The 24,111-nt window shown below is 47.1% G+C and overlaps 1 protein-coding gene across 11 annotated transcripts; it reads right to left on the bottom strand.

Annotated features, from left to right (window-relative positions):
* Nucleotides 1-230: 230 nt before the first annotated feature.
* Nucleotides 231-23,977, bottom strand: EXOC7 (exocyst complex component 7; the record flags this gene model as incomplete). 11 transcript variants are annotated; one of them, XM_082007984.1, is made up of 22 exons in its annotated part: nt 231-367; nt 1,867-2,000; nt 2,178-2,219; nt 2,769-2,832; nt 3,132-3,227; nt 3,652-3,772; nt 4,479-4,544; nt 5,593-5,631; nt 8,050-8,116; nt 8,440-8,502; nt 9,114-9,212; nt 9,915-10,067; nt 10,356-10,501; nt 11,850-11,918; nt 12,903-12,995; nt 17,729-17,740; nt 18,767-18,934; nt 20,251-20,473; nt 21,001-21,106; nt 21,783-21,967; nt 23,060-23,125; nt 23,918-23,977. In XM_082007984.1, the coding sequence occupies 22 exons, from the start codon at nt 23,975-23,977 to the stop codon at nt 265-267; spliced, it is 2,175 nt and encodes a 724-aa protein (XP_081864110.1). In that variant the 3' UTR covers nt 231-264. The 11 variants fall into 11 exon arrangements, with proteins under 11 accessions (XP_081864110.1, XP_081864112.1, XP_081864114.1 ...); XM_082007986.1 differs by lacking the exon at nt 5,593-5,631; XM_082007988.1 differs by lacking the exon at nt 11,850-11,918.
* Between the last annotated feature and the right edge of the window lie 134 nt (nt 23,978-24,111).

The raw sequence follows: 24,111 nt of genomic DNA, 5'->3' as shown, positions 1-24,111 counted from the left end.
CAAAACATTAACATTTATACTCAGGCCTGAAGATGCACAAATGTAAGAGCCCACACAGCACACAGCAGCCTTTGCTCCAGATCCACAGAAGAAGGCAAAGACAGCCAGGAGGTAGTGTTTCCACAGGTTTATAAATCTGATAAATACAAGTATAACACCCTGCCCACCACAACGGGGCAAGGGAGAAGGGAAAGGAGTCCCAAAGGTTGCCGAGAGAGTGCCAACTTGTACTTGGCAGCTGGAGAGTACACAGCAGCTGGAGATTTATGCCGATGTGTCAAACAGCTTCTCAATCATCTCCCCGACCTGGTCAACCTGGTATTTGATGTACTTCTCGGGGTTCTTGGTGAAGGGCACATTGCCATATCTGCAAAGAAAGACAACCCCCAAGTGACAAATGACTGGAACACAGCAAAGAGACCCACTGGGCCCTCCTCTGCCACAAGTCAGCTCCACTCCAGCACGCCCCATTTCAATCTGACAGGGTACCTGGTAGGGAGCAAGTGACCTGGCTACAACTGGCCTACTGAGTTTTACATGAATAGCCCAGGGTGGTTGTATTGGGTTTGCATGGCAAGGTTTTGGTAGCAGCAGGGCTACAGGGGTGGCTTCTGTGAGAAGCTGCCAGAACCTTCCCCTGTGTCTTATAGAACCAGTGCCAGCTGGCTCCAAGATGGACCTGCCACTGGCCAAGGCCAAGACCATCAGCAGTGGTGGTAGCACCTCTGGGGTAACAGAGTTAAGAAGGGGGGAAAAAAACTTGCACAACTGCAGCCAGACAGAGGAGTGAGTATGTGAGAGGAACAGCCCTGCAGACACCAGGGTCAATGAAGAAAGAGGGGGAGGAGGTGCTCCAGGCACCAGAGCAGAGATTCCCCTGCAGCCCGTAGTGAAGACCACAGTGAGGCAGGCTGTGCCCCTTGCAGCCATGGAGCTCCACACTGGAGCAGATCTCCACCTGCAGCCTGGGGAGGACCCCATGCTGCAGCAGGCAGATGCCCAAAGGAGGCTGTGACCTCTGTGGGAGGCCTGCACTGGAGCAGGCTCTTGGCAGGACCTGTGGCCCCGTGGAGTGAGGAGCCCAGGCTGGAGTAGGTTTGCTGGCAGGACTTGTGACCCCACGGGGGACCCAGGCTAGAGCAGTTGGTGAAGAACTGCAGCCCATGGGAAGGGCTCACACTGGAGAAATTGATGGAGGACTGTCTGCCATGGGAGGGACCCCACACTGGAGCAGGGGATGAGTGTGAGTCCTCCCCCTGAGGAGGAGGAAGTGGCAGAAACAACATGTGATGAACTGACCACAACCCCCATTCCCTGTCCCGCTGCACCACTTGCAGGGAGGAGGGAGAGAAGTCAGGAGCAAAGTTGAGCCCAGGAAGAAGGGAGGGGTGGGGGAAAGGCATTTTAAGATTTGGGTTTTTTATCATTATCCTACTCTGATTTTGATCATCAGTAAGTTAAACTAATTTCCCCAAGTCAGATCTGTTTTGCTCATGATGGTAATTGCTGAACAATCTCCCCCTGTCCTTATCTCAACCCACAAACTTCTCATTGTATTTTCTCTCCCCTGTCCAGCTAAGAAGGGGAGTGATAGAGCAGCTTTGGTGAGCACCTGGTGTCTAGCCAAGGTCAATCCCCCAATGGCTCACAGCTTTGTGCTAGCTAGAACATCTGCACTCACCCTGGCCAAGAAATCAGGGTGACAGCAGATGTTTGCCACTAGTAGAGTTCATCTTGGGGATCTTTTAGTGTGCAAGGTAGAAAAACTAAGACAGGACAACAGAAAAGTGCCTCAGCTCAGGCTACTCTCGACCCCAAAGACCTCAGTAAATCCAAAGAGAGGACGATGTTGCAAGAGGTTGTCACCTGTTCAAGAAGGCACCATAGGTCTCTTTCACAATGGTTTTCTGTGCCCGGCGGATTTTGTCCCGTTGCTCCATGTCTGGGATTGCCCAGGCCTTCTGGATCTTACATAGCTCCTCCAGCCCATCATTAAAACCCTGTCCAAAGTAAAACTCAGTGAGCATCCTGTCTGCAATCATATCTCTGTACTGAGTCTGATGTTCTTCCCCTCCACTGCTGATCACTGACAGACAGGTCTCCCCCATAGGCAAATCTTTGGTCTGACTGTCCCAATCAACTAGCGAATGTTCTTATGCCATCTAACAACTCCTTACCTTAAAGCGCTCCTTTATCATCTGCCTCTCCTTATCCTTGAGCTGCAACAAGGAGGGAAAGGATTTTATTTAATGTGCAGAAATAAATTTCCAACTTCGGTGTTTGCCCACAAACTTCCCATCCAACCTAAGTAATATCCTACCTACTTGTCTTGAATTCCCTCTCCTACAGCAGGGAGGAGAGAAAGCCACAGTAAGCAGCACACCCTGCGTTCAACAATTGGCTTTCATCTGAAATAGGTTTAACGATGGTAATTTTCAGCCAGAACAGACAGAAAAATAGACTTATTTATGCTTCCAGTCCCTCCTAAGGGAAGGTCTCAGAGTTTTGCTAATCCAAAACAGAAGTATCTGCTCAGGTGAAAAAGATAGGAATGGAAGCAGGGATTAAGAGACTTGTATGAATCTGAGGCAGGAGAGATTAGAAGACAGTGCTGCTCTCCATCTTGTCCCAGCCACAGTATTTGCTCTGCAGAGCAATACTGGCACAAGACATAAAGAAGGTTTCTGGGAATTTTTTAATATGACAAGGGAGAATAAGTTTCCGGCAATTTCTATCATCTCAAAAACCATCTTTGTCCATCCTCTCACCTTCACTCCCGGTTGAAAGACCGGCAGGTTTCTCTCCAAGATGTAATCTGTCACCTTCAACCAGCTGCATTTGAAATGAAGTGGGAAAGAGGCAAAGAGAAGGAGTTACTCATGTCTCACCAGAACATCTATGTCCTTACCCATGACTCAAAGGCCACCCCAGACACCACACATTCCAAAACTTTCAACAGTGGCCACTTCCCCAGATTAATCACTTGGAAACCAAAATATTCACCTTTGGTTTCAGACAAGTTTCCGTTTTAGGCTAATCTCCCCAACACCCCAACAGCACCAGCCATCAATCTCCCAAAGAGCTCTCAAACTATGACAAAACTAAGGGAAGAGCAAAGGATGTCACTTGACCTGCGCTGGTAGGTCTGAATCTGCTGTTCAATGAGCTCCCGGTACGACCTCTCGGCTGTCTTCTGTGTCACAGCTACCAACTGGATCAGCTCAGACCTGAAGGAACATAAAACCTCAGGAATCATGTGAGCCAGCTGCTCCCAAGGCTGCTAGCAGGACCGCAACACTTCAAGCCTCTATCAAAAGATCTTTTCTGCCCTTTGCAATAAAATGGACCTTGAAACGCACAAATTGGGAGACAAAAGCTATTCCAAGTTACTTGCCAAAGCCACGTCCTCAGTCCTCCCAAGATCAAAGGATGCTCTACAACCTAAGGCATTTGTGATGCTTTTATCTTCCACTCTCGTGTAATGCGATGTTTATAACAGTGCAAAGGTTTCAAAAGGACAGTTTCAAGAACGGAAGAAAGAGCAGAGACGAGACAGGCTAGCAAGTAAATGCACTCAAGACAGAGCCCTGTCCAAAACCATACTCAGAATCAGCCTGGACTTCATGGAGATTTACCCAGATACACACTTACTTTTCCAGAGATTTCAGAATGTAGTTGTAGTTGTTATGCAGAAAAATGGCACTCAAAGCTGGGTCTTCATAAACCTTGGATTTACTAAGAAGATTAAGCTGCAAGTTGCCCAGCACTTTGCCTTAAAGAGAAAAAAGCAGAGGACAAAAAGTTTTGCACTGAAACTTCTTGTTACTAACAATCCAAACCAAGTGCTCTGTACTATTGCTGTTGGCCCACAGCAAAGTGAACAGCACAGCCCAAACTGCATGTGCAGACAAGGGTACAATCACATGTACTTAACAATCCTACAAGCTTGACGCAGGTCTTTCCCCAGTGAGTCACCTGAACTCCTCTGCGAACTGGTTCAGAATAAGTCCCAGGACCAGCACCGGTGATCTGACTCAGCCTGATCACAACACAGGCTCAGACCTCAAATATGCTAACGCACTTGATCAGCACTGTAACAGATCATCACAAGGTAATACCACAAACTCATCTCACTATCTTACTGTTAAACACAGGATTGAGATTTTTGCAGAGCCCCTTCGGCAGCTGGGAGCCTCTCTGGGGTTGAAGGCGCAAAGCACTGGGTGAGAATGGTTCAAGGCAACTGATGACAAAAGCTCTGTGACACAGTGAGCTGCTGCACTGTGCTTTGTCCTGTCTAACTGTAACAGTCTGAAACTTCCAGTCTGACCCTTTTCTCCATCCCTCCCATCAGACTCCAGCTCAAACATGGAAAGATCACATGGAGTAAGAGACACAGCTTGTGCTCTTCACCCAAGAATGAGGCAAGTGAAGAACAGTTGATGGGGCAGAAATGGGTAGACATGCAGAGTACTCACAGATGTAGGTGCTCAGCAGCCGCCTGCTGAACTCTGAACTGTAACTACTAGCTGAAGAGCTGGTCTCTGAAAAGAAAAGAGTCTTAGGCCAGTTAACATGCATGGGGAAGGGGGGTATGTGTGGTCAGCCTGCCTCTACTCAAACAAGCCTCTTCCCTGTTGCTATGCAATTAGTGCAGAGCTCCCATCAACAGTGAAATTAGCTCCCTGCTTCAGTGCCGACTGTCAGCAGCTTATCCAGGGTTAGGGTGGAAGAGCTCTGCACCCCGCAATCCTTCTAACTGCATCAAGTGTTGAGCCCACCGGCAGAAATCTCTCCTTCCTAGTGCTCAGAGGACATCCTCTTGATCAGAAATTGAGTCATTAAACACATCCTCCCCATACTTCCCCCACCACCTGAAAAGGGTTTGTAAGCACTAGAAATTTGCAATCAGAGAACAAATGAGCTGGAGCTATTAACAGCAGGCACGCAACAGTAACTGAAACAAGTAGAATGGCTCTGGAAAGTTTCAGCCATCCCCATGGTTGCTGATAGGACCTGCTTGGCTCTGTACGAGGGACTGCACCAGCATGGGAGCCTGCCCTTACAAGCAAGGACTCCGGGCTGGCACATATTCCTCTGTCTATGCATAAGAGATGGCTTTCTGCCCTCAAGGGCTTGTGGGCATGGGTCCCACAGGACACGTGGGGTAGCCATCTCCTCCTCCCCCCACCAAAAAGTTTGGCAGCCAGGCCTAGCTCGGGTGGTCTGAGCTCATAAGCACCCCATGGGAAAGGCCTTGAGGCTGCTGTTGCCGGGAGTTGGACAATAAGGAGCTGAGCGCACACGGGATAAAGCATGATAGCAGCTGGGCCAACTTGCTACCCATGCCAAAAGAGATTCAGTGCCATGAAAGTGTCTTTAGCCTGTTTCAGCTCATGTGGCATCCCACATTGTCTGCTGGTGACAAGGTCTCCCTATTCTCTCCAGCCCACTGGCAAGAGTTACCTACCCTCCCCTTTTTCCCCTTTTCAATTATGTGTTAATTTATTTACCACTCCTGGAGGATAAAGAATTAACATACATCAGAGTCTGAGGCAATATGAACAGGTACATGTGGGTAAGTCTGCTTACCTCTGGGATCTAAAGGAATATTGTATGTGTCCCCAAGAACTACAAAGATTAGGCAGAGCAGAGAGAAAAGGGGAGGGAGGAGAGAGAAAAAGAAATGCAAAGTGCAAAAAGACAGGTTAGAGACCACCATCCCATTGGGAACAAAGCAGATATTAACACAGAGCAGCCACAGACAGCTACACAGGAGAACAGGCAGGAGTCCCTCCAAGGCCACAAATGGAGTGGAGATCACAGAGGAAAGGCAGTCTAACCTTATTCCCCTGCTAGAGACATTATACTTCAACCCACCTTCAAGGCAAAGGAAAGCTTTGCCTCATGCCAGTAGCAGTTTACTGGTCCTTGAAATGAACTGCATAGCCCATATAACCTTCCCAAGGACCTGAGCAAAGCCACCCCACCCTCACTCTGCACTTCAGCATCCCTGCATGGCTATACAGGGCTCTCCAGAGCTGTTCAACAGGCAAGAGCAAGGGATTGGCATCACTGTGTTTAACCGATCAACTTTGCTTTCGCTACCACTTGAGGCAAACACTGCAGAAAAAAACTGCATGTATTTCTCACCACTTGGGATCACTGAGAGAGTGATCTAACCCAACTCCAGACACCCACACCTGAGCCAGCACTGGCAGCTGTCATTGGAGAGGCACCCTTGGGAGTCACCATCCCAAAGCAGATGCCTCTGTTTGCAGAAGCAACTCCCCTCCTTAAACACCACTGTCATAACCACCTCTGATCTGATGATGCTTGGTCTAAGGTGATGTCAGGTCCACAGCTGGACAGGGGCCACAGCTTCACCAACATTCAGTAACCAGCATCACTCAAAACGAGACCAGTTCTACCCTGCGTGGGTGCCCTGTGTTGGGCCAGGCCTAGCTTTTGGACCAAGCAACAGAGCTGTTTCTGCATCAGAACAACACTGGCAGAAAGCAAGGAGCATCTGGCAGCAGATGGTCCCTAAGGCCTGACTGCAGATGGAGGGAACATGATTTACAATACTTGGATCATGGGTCATGCCATGCATGGCTCTAAGATACTACGTGTCAGCCCAAGTTACCAGATCTGTTACAGTTACACTGACTTCAAGCTTTAATAATTGAACAGACTGCAAAGATGCATTTTTCTCAAGCTGTCTTTACACAGCAGGATACCTCCATACCTGATGGGACAGCCATCCACAATTAAAAAGGAAATGGCTTGTGTGTCATGGACACGGTCACATTTTGTTATATCACAAATATAAAAATAAAAGAGCCTATGCTACCTTTGAATCAGCTCCTATGACAGATCTTTACTGCATGACAACATGCCAAAACTTTGAAACAACAGTGCTGATATCACCATTCAAGGACATGGGAAACAGTTGGTTTCTCCAAGGAAAAAAAACAAACCAAAAAACACTCAGACCACCTCTTTCGCCAAGGAGAGAGAGTCAAGGCCCGGGAGGTTCTGAGCACACTGAGCTTGCAAGCAGAGAGAGCACAAGGCAGTGGCTAGAGATGTGGCAAGAAGCAGAGACATCCTAGCTAGAGTTAATTTAGAACTGGCAGAACTTCCCAAGCAGGAACTGCAGATAAAAGTCTGGAGGCAGCTGTAACCTTCCACCTGCCCCTGCTCCCAATAGGCTCCTTAAGCCTCTCCAAACACCAGCTAGTGGCCTGTGCCTCCTCAGGTCTCTGCGTGCTCTGAATCTCCAGTTCTCCACCTCTCCAGCCTGCTCTATTCCAACCTACTTCAAAGCATGAGCTTTGCCAAGGCTGAGGGCTCACTAGAAAGCTGGGAGCTGCTGCTCTGCACAGAACCAAGAATCATGCTCTAGCTGATACACAGCAGCATCCCTTTACATGAGGCAGCTGCTCTCAGCTTCTGATCTATGTATTTCTTTCTGGAATTAGTCTCTTTAGCATCCTGAAGAGCAGAGCTAAAACTTGCCTCTCTGTTAGGGCACGTGGCACAGGAATAGCTCTGGAGTCCCAGCCTGACCATGGCTAGATGCTGACGAGAATGTTCTTGCTGCTGCCGTTATAGTCTGACCAGCGGATGTGGCAAGGAAAGGCAGTAATTCATCAACACACAGCCTAACTAAAGCTAATTCAGCTGGACCAACCACCCTCGCTCCAGTACAGTCACAGAGGACCAGCCCAGTGTCAGATATGAAGCTAAGTGACTAAGGCATCCACTCATGATACCACAGAGCACATCAGCAATAAACACCACCCCAAGAGTACCTGATAGGAGCCAAGTGAGGAAGGCCAGCAAGGAAACTCTCTGCATCCCTTGGAGCTCTCCAGATAACCAACTACGTGGTCATGGCAGATCAGAGGACAAGACAAACCACAGGGTGAAGGATAGGAGAACAAGCTCACAGTGCATGTTGAGGTTGGATCTTTTTTAGGGAGGATGTCCAGACAATTTGGGGAAGGAACCGCATGCCCAAACAAGCCCCATGCATGTAAGTACCTTGCGATGCCAGCATGGCACCTGCCGTCTCCTGGAAATCCAACAATTGCTGTAGGAAAAGGATGGCCTGGAAGCAAGGGAGAGAAGTTATGAGCAACCAACATTGCGACTCCTACGCTCTGCTATTAAGGATCATGAAGGACCATTTGTTCCACCACACTTAAAAGCCTTCAAGAAACAAATTACTACACTCCCTTGAGTTGCTGGGTTTTACCCACACAGTCACATCATGGCTTAGCAAGGGTAACTAGCTTATCTCTCCATGGAAGCCAATTAATTGCCCTTCCAATACCAAGACAGCTTAACTTAAGAAATTTCACTAACTGCTCTTTTTATAACCTCTTCAGAAGCTGTTTTTCACAAAGGATGGTTCAAACCATCATCACATACGTTGCTGGTGAGTTCGTGAACTGTCCCATCTTTTGGCATGTTATATTCCTTGTCTGGATCATTCTAAGAAGGGAAGAGAGAGACGTAAAGTAGGCACATAAGGAAATTGAAGGCATCTACAATACAACTGCTGCTGCAAGTGAGCTGTAGGCTTGGTTTATCCAGCCTCTCTCAACATCCTCAGATACAGCTTTTGCAGTGCCATCTCCTGGTGCTCAGAAACCACAGCTCCTATGCACCAGCAGCTCAGAACCACAGGGGTTTGTTCAGCATGTGACCACCAAATGTTCAGCTCACCTACCTAGTAGGGCATTCACCAAGCCCACCTTACACAGTGACAGTTTAACATGAGTCCTCCAAAACTTTTCAAGTCAGCAATTTTTTTTTTTTTAAAAAACAGGATTAAATTCTGAGATTGACTTGATATCTGCAGAGGCCTGGAAGCTCATGTCAAATTATTTGTAGTATGCCTGTTAAGGGTCTTAGGCAGAGGCCTCCTGTATTTGAAATGGGTATTTGCAGCTGGCCATCTAAAGCAATCCAGCAAGCACCTGCTTTCGAGTCAGAAATTACATGGTGTCATGGAAAGCTGAAAGCTAAACTAGGGGTTCTGCTCAGAAAAACCCTCTTCCAAGCCTGATGATCTTGCCAGAGAGCACTGAGGAAAATCCTACCTTAATGTTGTCGGCAAACTCTTCCAGTGCCTTCGCACCAGTGGTCTCCATGGAAGTGATCAGCCCTGGCAGTTTGTTTTTAGTGCCTGCTGCAGTTCCCTGGAATAGTTCCGTAACAGATCAGAGAAGGAAAACAAGCAGCATCTGAACTTTCATCCAGCACCTACCCTCCCTGATCCTCCACCCCAGCATCTCATTCTCAATGCCCCATTTGCCAGGAGAATATTTACAGCACTATCAACAACATGTAAAATCCTGCATTCTTCTGCCAGCCATAAAGGGAAGATGTTGTGACCTGAACAGTGACCAGGACTTGCTCCCTCTCATGTTTCCTCTTACGCAGTACCTGATACAGGAGGTTACAGCATCACAGTCACCAGCTGGAAGCAGATGGAAAGGAGCCTTGCTAAACCTGGATGCCATATTTGATACCTGGAGAACCTTGTGGCATAGTCCAAACAGGCTCTCCTCATAGCAGCCCATCCCAGACATCAGTGAGCACAGTCTAAACTAAGCTCAACAGTATCAGAGATGAAACACCTCAGAGGCCATGTATACAGCAGAATAATGTAGACGGTCCATCATGGGGTCATGCCTTGAACTGCAAAGAACTGCTGCTGAGAGATGCCGAGTTGCTGGTTTACCATCACAGAAAGGAGCAAGCTGCATTTGTGTCACTTCCAGTCCATGCTGGAAGACAGAAGCAGCATGGCTTTGTTCAAAGCCACTGTGATAATCCCTTTCAAAGAGTTCTCCAGACAACGCAAGCCACAGGACCCTCTCCAATCCCATCACGCTTACCTGCAAGACCTGGTCAAATTCTGGTTTCATCTGCTTAAGATGCTTAAGGATGGGGAAGATTGTGAGCACAGCCGAATAATCGTGTCGGATGATGGCTTTCCGGGCAGCTGAGACAATGTTATCCCCCTCCATGATCAAGTTATCTAATGCCTCCTGCAACAAAGTCAGAGAGTCAGAAGGAAGCAGCATGACTTTTGCCCAGGCAGCTCAATGCAGGATACCTGTTAAGGATGCCAGTTTAAGCTGATGGGCCATTTGCAGCACCCAGTGAGCGACTCTGAGCACACGTTCTCCAGGGTCTGTGCAGGCACCAGTTCCCTGAACAGGTCCTGGAGGACAACCCTCAAAGTGGTGATCTTGGGCACCCACAGCACATGATAGAATCCACATCCTCACGATAGAAGGGGAAGGGAAAAAGCCAAGCAGGGAGGGTCAACTGACCTGGATCAGAGAATCAAAGGTCTTCTTCTGGTGGTGCTCTGGGACGATTTCTGTCAGGAGCTGGTATTCGCTCTGGGCCAGTTTGACAAAGGCGCTAACGCAGTGAATGTACGCATCAATCTCGATGTCGAAGACGTCATCCCTCCCTGTAAGGGCAAGATGACTTTAAGAGAGAACAAAGTTCACACTGGACTTCCAGCAGCTCTGCTCACTCCAAGGCCTTCGTTTACACAAGGAGCACAAGGTTCTTCTGGAAAAGGTGGTTCTGGCTTTGCACCCATCCTTGCGTGAGAACAAGAGTCATCTCACCAAAAATGCCCCCTGGGTTTGTGCATGGGAAGCTATGCATACCCTGCAGGAGGCATGCAGAGTCATCTGCAGTTCAGGAAATAGGCACATCATGCCACCAGGTCTTTCCTGCCTCATGACAGAAGGCAAGTTTGGAGCTCTTCTGGGATACAGACTAAATCTAATCAAGGGCTTGAACACAGAGTACTAAGCTCAGGAAGGTCTGAGGTGAATTATTCAACATTACTGCTTGTATTTTTAGAATTCCTTATCTCCATCCATCATGCAGATTAAGAACTGCCATTTTGCATCAACATTTCTGGGAAATCAAGGCTGTCCTGGAAGGTAGCCTCTTCCCACAGGCAGAAACAGAAGATAGAAACAGGCAGATGAACATTAAAATCCTATGAAGCAGGAATATCAGCACAGCTAGGTGAGCTATCTGCCACGCAATGCTGCATACAAATGCAAATATTCGAGTCCTAGCACAAAAATGTCTCGGACAAAGATCCATCAAAGAATCTACATGATAGGCATGAGAAGTGCCAGCATGATACAAGAGCCTGCACCAACTCATGTCAAGCACTAGCTGGATGTGTCAGCAGGACAGACACAAACAAACTCACACCATCCTGCATTACTCAGACCCCTGTAGTAACCACTACGAGACAGTAAGATTACACAGAGAGGCCTTCCCTAAGCTATGGGCTGCTGTTTCTCTCCTCCCAGCAATATCTGCAACTTTTGATGGAGAAAGAACCAATTCTTCCCTATACTGACAGATCCCTTGGGTTGATCTTTCAGAAGTTATGGTCAGCAGGGGACACAAAAACATGATGTGGCTTTACAGACTGCCTATGGTGGAGAGTGGCCCACTGTATTGTATGCCACATGTGATCTCCTTCCTGTTTGCTTCACTTCAGCACCAAACAAGCCAGTAGCTACCTATAGGAAAGTGCCCCTCAGCATGGTGGCCACCAGTCTTTCGTTGGACAAAGTTGGGGTTCCCTGTTTCAGGGCTTGGGGTGTGTGTGATTAGTAGGAGTGAATTCTACCAAGAAGAGCCAGAGCTTCTTAGCCAGAGAAGGCCCATGCTCCAGGACTGTCCATGTAGATGAACAGCCACTGGCTACAAAACTACTGTGAAACATGCTGAAAAGAAGGGATGTTAGCCAGCTTGTTATGAAGTGACAACATGGTACTTACCAGCAGCCGGCCCATGCTTGTCGCTCAGGGTATCGGAAAGGTGTTTAACTCGTAAATCATGCTCATGACCTAGTGAGATGTCAGCCGGCACAAACAGAAGGCGCAATTTATCCAGGGTGGTTACAGCATGGATGCTCACACTGGCTGGAAGCCGCTTCAAGCTTGGCTTATTTATCTGATGGACACTTTTTTCCCTACACAGTCCCAGGAATGCTACCTGACCAAATCCCTTTGTTGAGCTATGTAGCAGTAGCAACCCTTTGAAACCTGATGAGAAGTGAGTTAAGTAATTTGTTGGACCACAGGAGTCCCTTGAACCTCCTGCCATAAGTTCTGAATAGGATAGCAGGCACCAGAAGTCCAATTTGTACCCACAACCATTACAAATCCAAACTCAAAGCCCATCTCCTGCTCAGCGTGAGAATTTTTTCCCCCAAATGAGATGTTAGTCACCATCTGGGATTTAATAGACTACAATGGAGGTGGTGTAGAGATCTACTTTGGATGCATACATAGCAGGAGGCAGAAAGGTCTTACAGATGCTTTGAAGCAAGTGACATCATCTTCCTTATTTGGTACAACCTCTGTGAGCAGAGGAGATTAGAATACAGAAGATGACCATTAAGGTAGGTCTCCACAGAAAATATGTACAGGCACAATGCACCAAGCTAGCTGCGGTCTGACACTTCAGCATCAGGTTTGGAAAGGTCACTAGGAAACGGAATGTCTTGAAGTCCAGGCAAAAAGAAGAGAACAGAAACACCACAAGCAGATGTCATCAGAGCAGAGCTTCCATTAGCCAGGGTGGCTACAGTGTGTCAACTGCTTTAAGGTAACATTCCTCTCCACCTGTACTCATGTTTACAGAGACTTTGAAATTCAGACACTAAATTCAGAAAAGTAATTTGGCCCTCCAGCATCTCCTTGGTTCCCCAAGGATAGCTGTACCTATCCACTGCTGTCCACCACGCCTCAGGCTAATGGAAGTCCCACCTGGAAAAGCAAGGCTGATACACAGAAAGTCAAGGGTGAAGTAGCTAGAGCTGTGATTACCTTCCATAGGAATGAGGTTAGAGGCCCCCTTTTTCCCATCTAGACCATGCTGAGAGTACTGTTTCAGAAGGTTCTGAGCCTTACGGATCGTGCCTGTCACCAGAGCCAGAGAGAAGAGACAAGAAGACCTAGAAAATGAGTGAAAGAAAACAAACCCAGAACACCATCCCTCCACCAGCAAGTCACCTGGGCCCAGCAAGAGGATGCTGGGCACCAATGAGCATGCTCAGTACAGGAACGTGAACCCCAAATTCATGTCCAAGCGTGCAGATACAATGGCATTTCCAGACTGTTTCCCTGCTTTGAGGGCGGGGGCATGAATTCCAGCTAGGGTTACAGAATCAGGGAGTGCTCAAATCAGTCTGGTGAGGTGGTATGGCTGGGTGAGAGAACACGATCAGAGAAGGGAAGCAACAAAGCAGCCTTCCCTGTAATGAGTTTATTTACACTGGTGCTCTGATTCCAAGCGTACAAGTTTTGTTGCTTTTCCTCAGCTGTGGAAGCAGGGCTTTGCAGTACGGACAATTCCTGTCCAGCAACACTTTGCCTGCTCCCCAGAGCCACAATCACAGCCGCTTGGCTAGAGCTGCAGAAAGAGGTGCCTTTCCGAGTGGTATTTTCTGAGCATGCTCAATATAGACCCATGAGGAGCCCCACAGCCAAGACAAGGAACGATCTCTGGCATTACAGGAAGCGATAAAAGGGTGACAACCTCTGGGCTCGAGGGAGCAATTGCAGCAGCAATTCCCATCACAGCAATCATAGAATAATGGATGCTGCCCACCCATGTCTAACTCGCATTAAGTCACCCTAATCCCCAAGACACTTCTCTTCTAAGGAACTGCAAATCAATTAAAACCATGGAAAAAAAAAATAACACTGGGTTAAAAGATTTATACTTAACACACACAAAAACAGACAGAACTGAACAAAAGCCAATGCTGGATATACAGCTAGAAAGCACAAAACAAAGCATTAATGTGACAACTGAAAACTAAGCACTGTTTCCACATTAAAAGGTTAGTCGTCATGCAACAAGCTACAATTATCACAAGCACATGGACACCCTCTCACAGCAGAGCTTTGCTGTTGCCTGCACAACAGAGAACAGAAAGTTTTGGGAAGGTAGAAGGACTTTCTATAGGAGACACAGATGAAAGAATTGGGCTGAGTAAATTAAGAAGGATCCAAGAAATAAAAATCCTGCTGCCAAAATTAAGAATTGTTCTTCCGCTTTAAAGTAATAAATACTTCAAACGTGCAGAAAACCCCTACTTCCACCAGCAACGGTAAGCCACAGTGCAGCCTGGAAATGAGCGTTGGCTGCCCAGACGCTGAGGACCGCTATCCTGAGGGGAAGCCCAAGTACACATCGCTGCAGAGCAGCATCCTGGGGTGCAGGACAGCTTCATCCCATAAAGGGATATACAGCAGGGGGAGGGAAACTTCAAGTCCTCCAGACAGTGCATCTCTAATGGGAGAGAACAGGAGAGAGAAGCTCCCACTGAATTACCAAGCTGCCTTAACCTGGTACACTTACTAAATAACAGAGCATGGTTCACTAAAGTGGAATGTTTCACTAGCAACATTTTTCTTCTACTAGTTCAGAGTGTTCTCAGCCACTCGTAAAGAAAAAAAAAATCATATCCGTAAAACATTCTTCTAGCAGGAAAATTCTCCCCTCCAGACCCACACCAGGGAGGTGGGAAGACTTACACTCTTGCTGTGATGATGCATTTGCTCCTAGCTTCTGCCACATGATTAAATGAGAGGTCCATGCCTCTTCTTCCAAGCTTCCCAATGCTCTTCACACCCACCACTTTAATTTCATTCTTAGCTACTTTCAGAAACCTTAAGAGTCTGGGCACAACAGCAAGTTCCTCTGAGCAACCAAGGCTGTAGCAAGCTCTGGAGATAATCACTAAACTCCTTACTGCCATTACCATGGCCCAGCTGATGCACAGCAGCTCAACCCAGGTACTGTTCTTCTACCAGTTCTTTTATCTTTCCCACTTCCAAGCATCCAGGGGTGGGGAGAATAAAAAAGGAGGGTATATTGGTGTGAAAATCAAGCAGACAGTACAACTGCTGCTGCTGACAATAGGATCTCCCTTCACAGGTATGCAGTGCACGTCTCCACAGCCCACCCCTGACAGTTTCTTCTCAAATGAGAGCTGAAACACCTCTGCTGCATTTTATTTGCATAAGCACAATTACCTGCATTTACACTGACACACACTGAGTGTTCAGTGTTCATGGGCATCACTTCAGTGCTGCTGTAGCCCTCTTACTTAGCATTGTAATTAGACTTTAATGGATTCTAGTGGAAGCCAAATGCTTTTGTTCCATGATTGTTTTCCCCTATTAGGCAGCTCGCAAACCAAATGGGACTGCGTTTCAGCTACTAATGAAAACATCACATTCAAGCTAGGCAGTGATCAATATGGGAAGCGGGAAGCAGGAACAGGCTATTTATTCCGCCACACAAAGAATCCACAGCCTGCCTTCAGGTAACGCCTCACCACTAGGTAAACTGGAGAATTAAGTAAACTGGAAAAGGCACCCCTATAGCTTGAAAAGAACCCCCCCAAGCCCCCAAAAGTCAAAACATGCCTGAAACTTTTGCTCCTGTGCCCCAATTGTTAAATAAAGTGGTTTTTGGGCATACATGAGGCACAGTTTTCGAACTGCACATTGTTCTCCTGTTTCTCTCTTCCATTGGGCAGTTTTCTAACCAAGCAGAAGGGCAATGCATCCTGTTTTCTTAAGCACCAGCTGCAGGAGTCTGTATAACACTGGCTAAAGCTCTCTGGCTTTTGCTTGCAAGCAGCCAGGTTGGGTGCCCCTACCAGCATCTTCTGGCCCTATCCTTCTCTGGCAATGCAGGGCCTGAGAGCTACCTGCTGCTCTCAGACCAACAAAAGAGCACTGGGTCTACAGGCATCACAAAGAAGCGATATTTTATGTGCATATCTTTGCAGCAGGATGATTTGGAAATCTGAATGCACTTTCCCTCAGAGACAGACTGCTGACATTTCAAAGAGCAAACTACTAAAGAAAAAAAAAGCCCACAGATTGCTTCATCAGTTCAATTTGGCAAGTTTCATTTAAGAGGAGACAACTCTGCTTTGGAAGCATCTCCAGCAGTCAAGCCTTCAGCTGCATGCTGTAACAACAGGAGATGGTACAGGGTACACCAATAAATAAAACAATAACAGAGAGATGAAGACCCTCTGAAACAACACATAGATATGGAGCATGTTCTCCAGAATCCAACATAGTACCTGGCAGAGAGGCAGGGTCTCTGCCTTGTTACTCTGTCCCTAACACCTCACCTTCCCTTTAGCTGTAGCCTCTCTTGTGCTTTGCTTTGTGGGTAAACAAGTTATAGAACATCAGATTTAGTTTGTTATTTATCCCTTGCAACAGGTTAAAGTGTGCATTGGGGTGTGCACTGGGATATTCTTCCTTAAGGACTAAGGGAATCAAGTCACTTTTTCAGAACTGTGAGAAAACCCCCAATGGCAGAAACCCAAATTGGCAGAACTTGACTTTACTTACTGAAGCAACAGCACAGAAAAAAATTCTTTGTCCACAACTGAACAAAGGCTAAAACCAGTGTAATCAAACACCACCAGATGAATATTGCTATGAAGAGGGCCACTGTGCCAGTGCAAAGAGTGTAAGACCTCCACCTCACGAGCTGTCCTTGAAAGCTGATGGAACTGCACAAAGACTGGTGAATCTCTGCTCAAAGACTTTTTTTTGCATTCAGACCATGCTCTGTGCCTTCTACCTAGCCCATCTCACAAACTCCAATTAAACTGGGCAAAAAGATGTGAAAATCTCCTGGCAAATCTACAGCCGAGACATTCATCATGACAAGTAATTTTGGATGCCCAAATGGATCCATTTTGGAGAAGCCCCATTTGTAAGGAACAAGTGCTTGTGCTCTTAAACATGTGAGCATCCAAGATCTGAGACTCATTAAAAATCCTAGTGATGTTTTTAATCTGCCCATAAAAAAAAAAAATCTCCTCCATCTCTGACTATTTACCTAGAGCACAGGGAAGATGTTACCATTTGGCAGGCTGCTCAGAAATGTTTGCTGACCATGCTGACTTCACAGCAATCAAAACCCAGGGATCTTCTCGGTATCAGGTGATACTGAGAACTGTGGACCAAATCTGAAGAATCTGCAACCCGAGCTCCCCATGGCTCAACTACAGATCCCCATCTGGCATCTTTCCAGTAGACAGCTACTGAACTACACAAATAATTTTTACCTATTGTAACCATGCTGTTGGGCAGGAACCACTGTTGAGGAACTGAGCACAAGTGCCATCACGCCTAGGAGCGATTTTAAACACTCTTTTTCTGCCATCTGCAGCATAGCTAGTGCTCCTTTGCAGGAGGATATTTTGTCCTCTGCAGGTTTCCCAACACTGGGGGCAAACTCTTAGACAAATAACTACCTGCCAAACTCCAGAGGGAAGCCAAGGGGTGAGACATCCCTTTGTCAGGTGGTTCTCTGCTGACAGGGGAAAACTCACTGAGATTCGCAGGCTGACTGCACTCACCAGCTGCAACTCGCACATCAGCTTTCAGGAACAGCTCCAAGGCACAGCAGCAATGGCACGCATTGATTTTAAAAGATCAGAGGGGTAATCTCTGGATGTCACAGCCTTCGCCAGGCAGCCCTCCCTCTCCAAATATCCCAGGCACACCCTCTGCTTTAGCAAGAAGAGGCCCAGCAAAGCCTCTCCACACACAGAAGTGAAGAGAGCGAGAACCAGGGCCAGCACACGCACACACAGACACATTACCTGGGATGAGGACTGCATTCACATCAGGATTATAAAAATAAACACAACACAATTAAAATGGATATTTCTTTTCCTCCCTTTCCCCATCCCATCCATTCCCAGTCCCTACCCATATTTCTTAGTATTTTCCTGAACTCAGTAAGAGTATTTGGACAACACAGGAAAAAATATCCTGGTGGGAAAGTATTGGCCAAGTAAACCCAGCGTGAATTTTTCTTTCATCACTGTTACAGAGAAGACAACAGGGTGCTCTGACACACAGAGAGACAATATCACTGTGCTGCTGTCGGAAGTACATGCTAACTTTCGCTGGCCCTCCTCCTGGCCGTGCTCCCACTAGATGGCACATTTCGGAGACAGGAACTCCAGCCCTGTGGGGTGGTACACCAGAGCAACCGGCCTCACCAGCTGCAGAAAATGCAGCAAAACTCCAGTATGAGGAAAGGTGGAATAACCCACCAGACACATTCATAGCTCTTCCAAAGACAGGCCAAGGCAAAAGCTTTAACAGCCCTTTCAAAACTCAGACAATTTTGTATATAATTTCTGTAGGCCTAGGACCTAGTTGAGATGGGGACTAGGGACCTTGTCCCTATCTCAGCTCCTGAAAAGTTCTTGGTTTCCTAGCACAATTACCAGACCCAAGTTTTGTATTTTGCTGTGGTACAGTCTATATGGCATATTCCAAGGCCGAGGACAGGTGTTCTCAGATAATATCCTTTTATAGTCCTCTCAAATCTCTTTTTACTTACACCTTTTTAAGGCAATGGTCTTTTCTCTCCCTGTATACAGGATCCCTCTCCTCCCTTTACATCACCCAGAGAACAGATCTGATTACTTGACAGAAAGTCTGTAATCTCAGTGCTGAATCCAGGGCAGAGAAGAGGTGCTTATATCCAAAATCTCATGCCTTCTCCTGTCCTAAAAGCTCATTTCAGACACAGAGGCTACCTCAGCAGTGAGAAAGCCTGCAGATACGCATTCAATATCCAGGCAAGAGGATACACAGTACAGTGATCCCCACCTTCTGAGACTCACCTGGTCTCTTGATTGGCTTTTTGGTAGGGGTGTCCTTCCTTTTGTTCTGAATGGCAGGGGAATACGGCACCCCAGTGGAGGAGCTGTTCTTACGGAAATGGTCTTTCAGCCCCTTGATGGAGCGGTCGAGCTGGACAGAGCGGATTTGGAAGTAAACAGTCATGAAATCTAAGGAGACAAGATAGAAACAAGATTATAAGCAAACAGGGAACACTACATGGTAAAACAAACCTTTCCTAAACACACTGTGCCCCTAAGGGGACTTACTAGCATTGACATGGGACTCTAAGGAAGTGTTTTTCCCTCTCAGAGCCTCTCCTATTTTCTTCAAAAACTTCTTCATCTTCCTTCCCCTGAAGTACTCATTCCAGCCCACCACACACAATATTAAGTCTGTGCACCACTACCAAGAGCACATCAGTTGTGGAACTGATGGGAGACATTTGTGCAAGACATTGTCAATTCAAGTGCTCAGTTTCTAGCATGAGAGACTTCACACACTTCTCAGGACTCGGGGCAATCAGGAACTAAATAAGGTGTTCATCATTTGAAAGTAGAATACAAACTGACTAATAAAATATGCTGTATGTGTTTGAGTCGCCTTTCATCACTGAAAGTCTTAAGAAGCTTTTAAAGATGTTAGTCATACTTGGTAAGCACAGTAATCCCCACTCAAGACATAAATCCTTGAGGTGGTGGGTGATTCTAGTAGAGATAGATCTATATATATGTATGTATGTATGTGAAAGTACAGCTTTCCTGTAACAGGTCCATAAAGTCATTCACTCCCAAAGGAAAAGTTAATAAAGGCGTATAAAGCTGTAGGCAGACTTTGATACTGAAGAACAGGAAAGAAGAGAGGTGTACTGACTGAAGAAAGTCTTCTGTGCTGCTTTCCTCCCTGCCCTTGGTGACATGTAATACAAAAAGGTTCTGTTCATCAAATGGGAATTGGTGAACAGTGTCTGGCACATTTAAAATACCTGAACACTAGAGAGTTGCAGCTCCATCAGAAGGCATTACAGATGCCAGTTAAATGGATTTCTGCTATAGGACAGACTATGCATTAAGATAATTTGTGCTTTATTTACACAGCTCTTTCTCTTGTCATATCCACCGGGAGATCATTTTGTTCAACTGATAAACCATCACTTCAGTCTCACTACGAACGCTGTAAAAAAAGCACAATCTTAAGGTGATCGAAAGGAGCCTGAACTACTCACCCAAAAGATGCCACTAAGGCAGTCATTAGTTCTGCTAGTGGTGCTAGCTACCAACAGCAGTGCGACTCATGGTTTGTCAGCCACAGCAGCACCTGAGCAAGAGGCTTCATGGTTGAAGGTGTGCGATCTACAAGCCAAGCTGTGCAGTGCTACACAGAACCCTCAGCACCCTACTTTTGATCTCAACCACATGTGGTAAGTAGCTGGGAGAGCGCTCACTGGATGCAGAACTACAAGGGAACAGCACGCAGCACTACCAACCTTGATTCCTGCCATTTTCCACCAGCCAGCCAGAAATGCGGATGATATCATGCAAGACACTCTCTGGGAGGTGCTCCAGAGACATCTCCTCCTGCGTCTCCATTTCATCGTCCCCGCTGATCAGGTCCAGGATGAGGATGGGTGGGACCGGCTTTGTGTGTCGTGTCATTAAGCTGCGGAACTCTGATTCCAGGGACTCCTTGCCCCTCTCAAAGAGGGATTTCTGGCACAAAACAGTCAAAGGACAGAATCAGCACAGGGCTTCTGTAGTCAGTCACTCACGAGTATGTCAGCGTAAGAACATACTTTCCACAGCATTTCTAACCACTGTCAAGTGCTGCATGCTTCAAACTCCAACAACACCTGTAACTAAGAGACTTTTAAAGTAAATTAAATAAAAAAAACACTTGCTTAGTCTTCAAGTGGGTTTTAAACAGATCTCCCCTTCCACTCAAGCAGCTGAAGGACTGACAAGAGCTACTCAGGAGGAGGTTCAATCAACTCCACCATACATGCAAGATATGCTTTCAGAAGTCCTACTGGCGCAAGGCATAGAGTGCAAAATGCCACAAGCTGAAACACTGCTGAGTGCAGACTTAAACAGAAGCCCAAACAATCACTACTTCAGCTATGCCCAAACACCTTCTTCACCAGGAAGCAAGCCTGTCAGCCCCTCACAGCAAGAGGGCAAGCAGCAGGGATACATCTGCCCCTCTCTCACCCATGCCAGATTCCAGACCCACAACCTACCACACGGTTCAGCTCCGGGCTGTCCGGATTGTTGTCCTGGAAGTATTCCACTGCCTTCTGGATTTTGTCCATGCAATTCAAGTACTCCTCTAGCCTCCCAGTGGGGCTGAAAATAAAACCAAAATAAAAAGCAGTGCCCCAAGAAACAAAGAAAGAAGATATCAAGAAAGCACCAGAACAAATTCGGGGTAAAAGTAACAAGGAAAATTTCAATTCCCTCTTCTTCAACTAGGAGGAGATCATGGGATTCCCTTTTGCCTCCACAGAATACCAAATCCACGCAGCAAGTGCAGAGGTACCAATGATTGAGCAGCGCACAACTCTCAGCCTTGCCTTCCTCTCCCAGTCAGCCCCTGATGGGAAGGTAGAGGAAGCCGCACATCCCACCCCAGAGAAAGGCGATCACAATACTCTCCTGGAGGCTAAAAGCAGGCTCCAGAACAGTTCTGAGTCATCCTGGATGCAGTGACAACATCAATAGGGCAGGAAGAACCTTTGGGAAAAGGGCAGAGGAAAGAAGAGAAGCCACCAATGCTCACAAGATCCATATGGCAACATGTCTGCAAAACCTGGAAGAGACACCAGTGCAGAGTCTGAGCAGATTTTGCTCTCTGGGGATTGCTGAAGGTCAAGTCAGGCAGCTTTGTTGTGGACTGATGGTGGGGAAAGAGTGTGGGAAAGGTACAAGGAACACTATGAGTGTGTGGAGCCAGCTGCCCAATCTCTATTCCAAAAATTCAATAGGATGAAGCTCCCCAGCAAGATCTAGCTGCTCAACTCACCCTTCCTTTATGATCTTCTCTGTGTCCTTAGCCACATGGTAGTAACTGATGACGTGATCCAAGCAGGACAGGGTCTTCTCCACATTCTCCTGCAAGCGCTGAAGGTTCTCCGTCTGTTTATGGACAGGGATGATCGAGTTCTCCAGCTTCATCAAACGACTTTCAAAGGAGGAAAGGATAGAAACCTACATGCCAAGAAAGAAACAAGAGGGCTGAGGACATCCTTATGCATGGATCCATACAGCAGGGTAGCAGTTAGAGTAGGGCAATCAGGGACCTTCAGGTCCCAGCTTCTCCTTTTGGACTCTGCTACTAATTTGCCATGGCTCCTTAGGCAGGCTGTTTAATCCCTCTATGTCCTAATTTCTATTAAGAGAATCACAAAACACATCATCTGCCATACAGAGATGGGCCAATTCTGAATTAAATGTTTGTAAAGTGTGAAGATAATGTTTCAGGACAGTACTAAGGAGGAGCAAAATTTTACTTGACAGCAGAAAACAAATCCACAGGAACTGCCTGAGGTGCCCTAGATAAAAAGAGCAACAAAAGCATAAACCAGCAGCCACTTTGCTGCATACCACTAAGACTCAAACATGAGATGCACAACAGGAAAGCACAGGACCAGTATAATGAGAACCTTCTTTTCCATCATAGACATTTGTTTTTTAAAAGGGACTGTGATATTGCTTCTGAAAGGTGGAAAACCTTAGTGAGCTCATAAAGGGTGTCCTAATGTCACCTTTTCTAGACCAAAAATCTAATTCTTTCAAGATTCACTCCTGTGTTACGTTTTTCAAAACTTCTCTGGTGGTGCTTCTATGACTTTGTTAAAGCACTGAGCCCAAAACTGGACATAGTATACCAGCTGAGGGCTTACAAGCAATTAGAGCACAATTACTTTTTACCTGTTAAACAGAACACTCCCAAAAATAAAACTCCAAACAAGACTTGACTTTATGAAGCAACAACATGATGCTGTTGCACAAACTAGACTGGGGTCTATTAATACCTCTTCTCAAGAGAGAGGACAGACTGTAAAGAAAGAAGGCCAACAGCTCATTTGAGCCCTTATCTCCCCAGAAGAGAAGCTTAGGATTAAAACATTCATCAGTTTTCCTCTTTGCCCAGTCACTGAAGTGTAAAACACAGATGCAGAGCAAGTGGTTCATTACTCTGCATTCATCATATGGGCACAACAGCCTTGAAAACAGATTCTCCTAAGAAAAAGTAGATCCAAGCCCAACATTAGGGCTGAACTTCAAGGATCTCCTCACCATGTTCTTTGTAAGCTGGTCACTCTTCTCAAGGCTGTCTTTGATAAAGGACAGAGTTTCTTCTTCCTGTGTGTAGGATGAAAACATAATCTTCAATTCTGATCACTAAGCATTTCAGTCACTAAACATTACATGTAGGTTTTTACAAGTCCTGGTAAACACTGCAGCAAACCATGTTTGGTCTGATGCTGAGGCCACATTTTAATATGCCACCTCTTAATAGAAATTGGGGCAATTGACCCCAGGTGAGAGACACATAACATACTGAGTGAGGTTTTTATGGATTACCCTTTGATACCGTGAGCCTTAGCACGCTGAAGTCACAGCACAATATAAAATTAACACCTTTACCACAGAGGCACACTGACTCAGACCACACACTCCCCTGCCACAGCACAACACAGGTGTTGCAGAGGCACCATCCAAATCCCACACAGAGCCATGAACTCAAGTAGCCAACGCAAAGCAACCCCCAAGGGCTGGTTTCAAGTCCCCAAAGCCCGGAGACAGGCAGGGAATAGCAGCCTGCAAGGGCTGGCCTCACAGGCTGGACCTGAGGGCCTGAAGCAAGAGCCCCCAGAATCTAGCAGGCCCTAAAAGGGGGGCCCCAGGCCTGAAATGAGGGGCAGAGATACTCCTTGACCCTGAAAAGCAGGGCCCTAGAAGGGGACCTGGGAATGCTGCCAGGCCCGGAGTAGGGTGACCAGGCCTTTAGGGAGTCCCGGGACGCCCCCAGGCCCGGTGGGAACCTCCAGGCCAGCTCCCAGCCCGTCTCCTAGGCAACACGCTGGGGCTGCGGGCACGGGCCCGGGCACAGGTCCCGGCAGGGCCCGCAGCAGGTCCCTAGCCTAGTCCCACCTGTTTGAGCTTCTCCTCGATCTCCCTCCTGCGGGCCGACGCCTCCTCGGTGGGGATCATCCTGCCGCCAGGCGCCGGGGCCGCGCTCCACTGTTCAGCCCCACTGCAGACACACGCTCCCGCCCCTGCTCACGCCCGCGGCGCCATCTTGGGAGCGGCAAGACACATTAAGCATGCGCAGTGAAACCAGCCGC

This window comes from Phaethon aethereus (assembly GCF_964289735.1).
Source record: "Phaethon aethereus genome assembly, chromosome: 18".
Taxonomy (NCBI): domain Eukaryota; kingdom Metazoa; phylum Chordata; class Aves; order Phaethontiformes; family Phaethontidae; genus Phaethon; species Phaethon aethereus.
This window is presented reverse-complemented; position numbering and strand designations above follow the sequence as displayed.